The 6,673-nt window shown below is 51.5% G+C and overlaps 1 protein-coding gene across 1 annotated transcript in view; it reads left to right on the top strand.

Moving 5' to 3' along the window:
• ISYNA1 (inositol-3-phosphate synthase 1) overlaps window positions 1-464 on the top strand; it is a gene marked incomplete at its 5' end in the record, with an annotated part of 1,762 nt that extends 1,298 nt beyond the window's left edge. Inside the window, 2 exons of the mRNA XM_031064990.1 lie at window positions 1-131; window positions 207-464. The exon at window positions 1-131 is cut by the window's left edge and continues 79 nt beyond it. Coding sequence (XP_030920850.1) covers window positions 1-131; window positions 207-464 — 389 coding nt within the window. The remainder of the gene's footprint in view (window positions 132-206) is intronic.
• Window positions 465-6,673: the final 6,209 nt, after the last annotated feature.

Raw genomic sequence — 6,673 nt, 5'->3', positions numbered from 1 at the left:
ACACCGTCGTGCCCGGCGCCGTGGAATTGGCCGCCCAGCGCCGCGTCTTCATCGGCGGCGACGACTTCAAGTCGGGGCAGACCAAGCTGAAGTCGGTGCTGGTGGATTTCCTGGTGGGCGCCGGCCTCAAGGTACGTGGGGGCTCAAAGGGGGTCTGTCCCCACCTGCAGGGGACAGGGGCTGACCTGCCCGTGCCCCCTGCCCAGACCAAGTCCATTGTGAGCTACAACCACCTGGGCAACAACGACGGGAAGAACCTGTCGGCGCCGCAGCAGTTCCGCTCCAAGGAGATCTCCAAGAGCAACGTGGTGGACGACACGGTCCAGGCCAACCCCGTCCTCTACGGCCCCCAGGAAAGCCTGACCTCCCATAAATGGGGTGGTCCCAATATATGGGGGAACCCAAATAAATGGGGTCCGAATAAATGGGGTGGTCCCAGAACATGGGAGAACCCAAATAAATGAGGTCCCAGTAAATTGTGGGGGGGGCGATAAATGGGGTCCCAATAAATGGGGTGGTCCCAATATATGGGGGAACCCAAATAAATGGGGTCCGAATAAATGGGGTGGTCCCAGAACATGGGGGAACCCAAATAAATGGGGTCCCAGTAAATTGTGGGGGGCGATAAATGGGGTCCCATAAATGGGGTGGTCCCAATATATGGGGGAACCCAAATAAATGGGGTCCGAATAAATGGGGTGGTCCCAGAACATGGGAGAACCCAAATAAATGAGGTCCCAGTAAATTGTGGGGGGGGCGATAAATGGGGTCCCAATAAATGGGGTGGTCCCAATATATGGGGGAACCCAAATAAATGGGGTCCGAATAAATGGGGTGGTCCCAGAACATGGGGGAACCCAAATAAATGGGGTCCCAGTAAATTGTGGGGGGCGATAAATGGGGTCCCATAAATGGGGTGGTCCCAATATATGGGGGAACCCAAATAAATGGGGTCCGAATAAATGGGGTGGTCCCAGAACATGGGAGAACCCAAATAAATGAGGTCCCAGTAAATTGTGGGGGGGGCGATAAATGGGGTCCCAATAAATGGGGTGGTCCCAATATATGGGGGAACCCAAATAAATGGGGTCCGAATAAATGGGGTGGTCCCAGAACATGGGGGAACCCAAATAAATGGGGTCCCAGTAAATTGTGGGGGGCGATAAATGGGGTCCCATAAATGGGGTGGTCCCAATATATGGGGGAACCCAAATAAATGGGGTCCGAATAAATGGGGTGGTCCCAGAACATGGGAGAACCCAAATAAATGAGGTCCCAGTAAATTGTGGGGGGGGCGATAAATGGGGTCCCAATAAATGGGGTGGTCCCAATATATGGGGGAACCCAAATAAATGGGGTCCGAATAAATGGGGTGGTCCCAGAACATGGGGGAACCCAAATAAATGGGGTCCCAGTAAATTGTGGGGGGCGATAAATGGGGTCCCATAAATGGGGTGGTCCCAATATATGGGGGAACCCAAATAAATGGGGTCCGAATAAATGGGGTGGTCCCAGAACATGGGAGAACCCAAATAAATGAGGTCCCAGTAAATTGTGGGGGGGGCGATAAATGGGGTCCCAATAAATGGGGTGGTCCCAATATATGGGGGAACCCAAATAAATGGGGTCCGAATAAATGGGGTGGTCCCAGAACATGGGGGAACCCAAATAAATGGGGTCCCAGTAAATTGTGGGGGGCGATAAATGGGGTCCCATAAATGGGGTGGTCCCAATATATGGGGGAACCCAAATAAATGGGGTCCGAATAAATGGGGTGGTCCCAGAACATGGGAGAACCCAAATAAATGAGGTCCCAGTAAATTGTGGGGGGGGCGATAAATGGGGTCCCAATAAATGGGGTGGTCCCAATATATGGGGGAACCCAAATAAATGGGGTCCGAATAAATGGGGTGGTCCCAGAACATGGGGGAACCCAAATAAATGGGGTCCCAGTAAATTGTGGGGGGCGATAAATGGGGTCCCATAAATGGGGTGGTCCCAATATATGGGGGAACCCAAATAAATGGGGTCCGAATAAATGGGGTGGTCCCAGAACATGGGAGAACCCAAATAAATGAGGTCCCAGTAAATTGTGGGGGGGGCGATAAATGGGGTCCCAATAAATGGGGTGGTCCCAATATATGGGGGAACCCAAATAAATGGGGTCCGAATAAATGGGGTGGTCCCAGAACATGGGGGAACCCAAATAAATGGGGTCCCAGTAAATTGTGGGGGGCGATAAATGGGGTCCCATAAATGGGGTGGTCCCAATATATGGGGGAACCCAAATAAATGGGGTCCGAATAAATGGGGTGGTCCCAGAACATGGGAGAACCCAAATAAATGAGGTCCCAGTAAATTGTGGGGGGGGCGATAAATGGGGTCCCAATAAATGGGGTGGTCCCAATATATGGGGGAACCCAAATAAATGGGGTCCGAATAAATGGGGTGGTCCCAGAACATGGGGGAACCCAAATAAATGGGGTCCCAGTAAATTGTGGGGGGCGATAAATGGGGTCCCATAAATGGGGTGGTCCCAATATATGGGGGAACCCAAATAAATGGGGTCCGAATAAATGGGGTGGTCCCAGAACATGGGAGAACCCAAATAAATGAGGTCCCAGTAAATTGTGGGGGGGGCGATAAATGGGGTCCCAATAAATGGGGTGGTCCCAATATATGGGGGAACCCAAATAAATGGGGTCCGAATAAATGGGGTGGTCCCAGAACATGGGGGAACCCAAATAAATGGGGTCCCAGTAAATTGTGGGGGGCGATAAATGGGGTCCCATAAATGGGGTGGTCCCAATATATGGGGGAACCCAAATAAATGGGGTCCGAATAAATGGGGTGGTCCCAGAACATGGGAGAACCCAAATAAATGAGGTCCCAGTAAATTGTGGGGGGGGCGATAAATGGGGTCCCAATAAATGGGGTGGTCCCAATATATGGGGGAACCCAAATAAATGGGGTCCGAATAAATGGGGTGGTCCCAGAACATGGGGGAACCCAAATAAATGGGGTCCCAGTAAATTGTGGGGGGCGATAAATGGGGTCCCATAAATGGGGTGGTCCCAATATATGGGGGAACCCAAATAAATGGGGTCCGAATAAATGGGGTGGTCCCAGAACATGGGAGAACCCAAATAAATGAGGTCCCAGTAAATTGTGGGGGGGGCGATAAATGGGGTCCCAATAAATGGGGTGGTCCCAATATATGGGGGAACCCAAATAAATGGGGTCCGAATAAATGGGGTGGTCCCAGAACATGGGGGAACCCAAATAAATGGGGTCCCAGTAAATTGTGGGGGGCGATAAATGGGGTCCCATAAATGGGGTGGTCCCAATATATGGGGGAACCCAAATAAATGGGGTCCGAATAAATGGGGTGGTCCCAGAACATGGGAGAACCCAAATAAATGAGGTCCCAGTAAATTGTGGGGGGGGCGATAAATGGGGTCCCAATAAATGGGGTGGTCCCAATATATGGGGGAACCCAAATAAATGGGGTCCGAATAAATGGGGTGGTCCCAGAACATGGGGGAACCCAAATAAATGGGGTCCCAGTAAATTGTGGGGGGCGATAAATGGGGTCCCATAAATGGGGTGGTCCCAATATATGGGGGAACCCAAATAAATGGGGTCCGAATAAATGGGGTGGTCCCAGAACATGGGAGAACCCAAATAAATGAGGTCCCAGTAAATTGTGGGGGGGGCGATAAATGGGGTCCCAATAAATGGGGTGGTCCCAATATATGGGGGAACCCAAATAAATGGGGTCCGAATAAATGGGGTGGTCCCAGAACATGGGGGAACCCAAATAAATGGGGTCCCAGTAAATTGTGGGGGGCGATAAATGGGGTCCCATAAATGGGGTGGTCCCAATATATGGGGGAACCCAAATAAATGGGGTCCGAATAAATGGGGTGGTCCCAGAACATGGGAGAACCCAAATAAATGAGGTCCCAGTAAATTGTGGGGGGGGCGATAAATGGGGTCCCAATAAATGGGGTGGTCCCAATATATGGGGGAACCCAAATAAATGGGGTCCGAATAAATGGGGTGGTCCCAGAACATGGGGGAACCCAAATAAATGGGGTCCCAGTAAATTGTGGGGGGCGATAAATGGGGTCCCATAAATGGGGTGGTCCCAATATATGGGGGAACCCAAATAAATGGGGTCCGAATAAATGGGGTGGTCCCAGAACATGGGAGAACCCAAATAAATGAGGTCCCAGTAAATTGTGGGGGGGGCGATAAATGGGGTCCCAATAAATGGGGTGGTCCCAATATATGGGGGAACCCAAATAAATGGGGTCCGAATAAATGGGGTGGTCCCAGAACATGGGGGAACCCAAATAAATGGGGTCCCAGTAAATTGTGGGGGGCGATAAATGGGGTCCCATAAATGGGGTGGTCCCAATATATGGGGGAACCCAAATAAATGGGGTCCGAATAAATGGGGTGGTCCCAGAACATGGGAGAACCCAAATAAATGAGGTCCCAGTAAATTGTGGGGGGGGCGATAAATGGGGTCCCAATAAATGGGGTGGTCCCAATATATGGGGGAACCCAAATAAATGGGGTCCGAATAAATGGGGTGGTCCCAGAACATGGGGGAACCCAAATAAATGGGGTCCCAGTAAATTGTGGGGGGCGATAAATGGGGTCCCATAAATGGGGTGGTCCCAATATATGGGGGAACCCAAATAAATGGGGTCCGAATAAATGGGGTGGTCCCAGAACATGGGAGAACCCAAATAAATGAGGTCCCAGTAAATTGTGGGGGGGGCGATAAATGGGGTCCCAATAAATGGGGTGGTCCCAATATATGGGGGAACCCAAATAAATGGGGTCCGAATAAATGGGGTGGTCCCAGAACATGGGGGAACCCAAATAAATGGGGTCCCAGTAAATTGTGGGGGGCGATAAATGGGGTCCCATAAATGGGGTGGTCCCAATATATGGGGGAACCCAAATAAATGGGGTCCGAATAAATGGGGTGGTCCCAGAACATGGGAGAACCCAAATAAATGAGGTCCCAGTAAATTGTGGGGGGGGCGATAAATGGGGTCCCAATAAATGGGGTCCCAAAAATGGGGTGGTCCCAATATATGGGGGAACCCAAATAAATGGGGTTTCAGTAAATTGTGGGGGGCAATAAATGGAGTCCCAGTAAATTGGGGGGGCGATAAATGGGGTCCCAATAAATGGGGTGGTCCCAATATATGGGGGAACCCAAATAAATGGGGTCCGAATAAATGGGGTGGTCCCAGAACATGGGAGAACCCAAATAAATGAGGTCCCAGTAAATTGTGGGGGGGGCGATAAATGGGGTCCCAATAAATGGGGTGGTCCCAATATATGGGGGAACCCAAATAAATGGGGTCCGAATAAATGGGGTGGTCCCAGAACATGGGGGAACCCAAATAAATGGGGTCCCAGTAAATTGTGGGGGGCAATAAATGGGGTCCCAATAAATGGGGTGGTCCCAGCACATGGGGGAACCCAAATAAATGGGGTTTCAGTATATGGAGTGGGGCAATAAATGGGTTCCCAAAAAATGGGGTCCCCAAAAAAATTGCGTGGTCCCAATATATAGTGGGGGCAATAAATGGGGTCCTAGTAAATTGTGGGGGGCAAATAAATGGGGTCCCAAATAAATGGGGTGGTCCCAGCACATGGGAGAGCCCAAATAAATGGGGTCCCAGTATATGGTGGGGGGCAATAAATGGGGTCCCCATAAATGGGGTGGTCCCAGCACGTGGGGGAACCCAAACAAATGGGGTCCCTATAAATGAGGGACCACGGGCTCCCCAGCACGTTTGCCCCCCATCAGTGGGGTCCCAGTAAATGGGGTGGTCCCAGAATAGGGGGGAGTCCCAAAAATAGGATCCCAATACACGTGGGGGGCTCCCAGTGCATTTCCTGGGGGTCCCAGTGCACGGGGGGTCCCAGCACACTGGAGATTCCCAATAAACAGAGGTGCCATTCCACGGGGGACCCCAGTAAAGGGGGTGCCAGCACCGTGGGGGTCCCAGGTCCCCAGCTCACCTTTGGCAGCCCATCCATGTCCCCGGAGCCTGCCAGGGTGACAGAGGGGCATTAGTGACCCCCCGAAATCTGAGTGTCCCTAAGCCACGTGTGTCCCCCAAACTGTGTCCCCCACCCTCCATAATCCACGTGTCCTTCCCACACTGCGTGTCCCCCAGTCCATCCGTGTCCCCAGATCTGTGTGTGTCCCCAAATCTGTGTGTGTGTCCCCAAATCCCTGTGTGTGTTCCCAAATCCCTGTGTGTGTCCCCAAATCTGTGTGTCCCCAAATCTGTGTGTCCCCAAATCTGTGTGTGTGTCCCCAAATCCGTGTGTGTGTCCCCAAATCTGTGTGTGTGTCCCCAAATCCCTGTGTGTGTTCCCAAATCCGTGTGTGTGTCCCCAAATCTGTGTGTCCCCAAATCTGTGTGTGTGTTCCCAAATCTGTGTGTCCCCAAATCTGTGTGTGTCCCCAAATCTGTGTGTGTCCCCAGACCTGTGTGTGTGTCCCCAAATCTGTGTGTCCCCAAATCTGTGTGTCCCCAAATCTGTGTGTGTGTTCCCAAATCTGTGTGTGTGTCCCCAAATCTGTGTGTGTGTTCCCAAATCCGTGTGTGTGTCCCCAAATCTGTGTGTGTCC

The sequence above is a fragment of the Geospiza fortis genome, unplaced genomic scaffold, assembly GCF_000277835.1.
Source record: "Geospiza fortis unplaced genomic scaffold, GeoFor_1.0 scaffold685, whole genome shotgun sequence".
In the NCBI taxonomy this organism is placed as follows: domain Eukaryota; kingdom Metazoa; phylum Chordata; class Aves; order Passeriformes; family Thraupidae; genus Geospiza; species Geospiza fortis.
The sequence above is the reverse complement of the archived record's forward strand: the minus strand, read 5'-3'. Positions and strand labels throughout refer to the sequence as shown.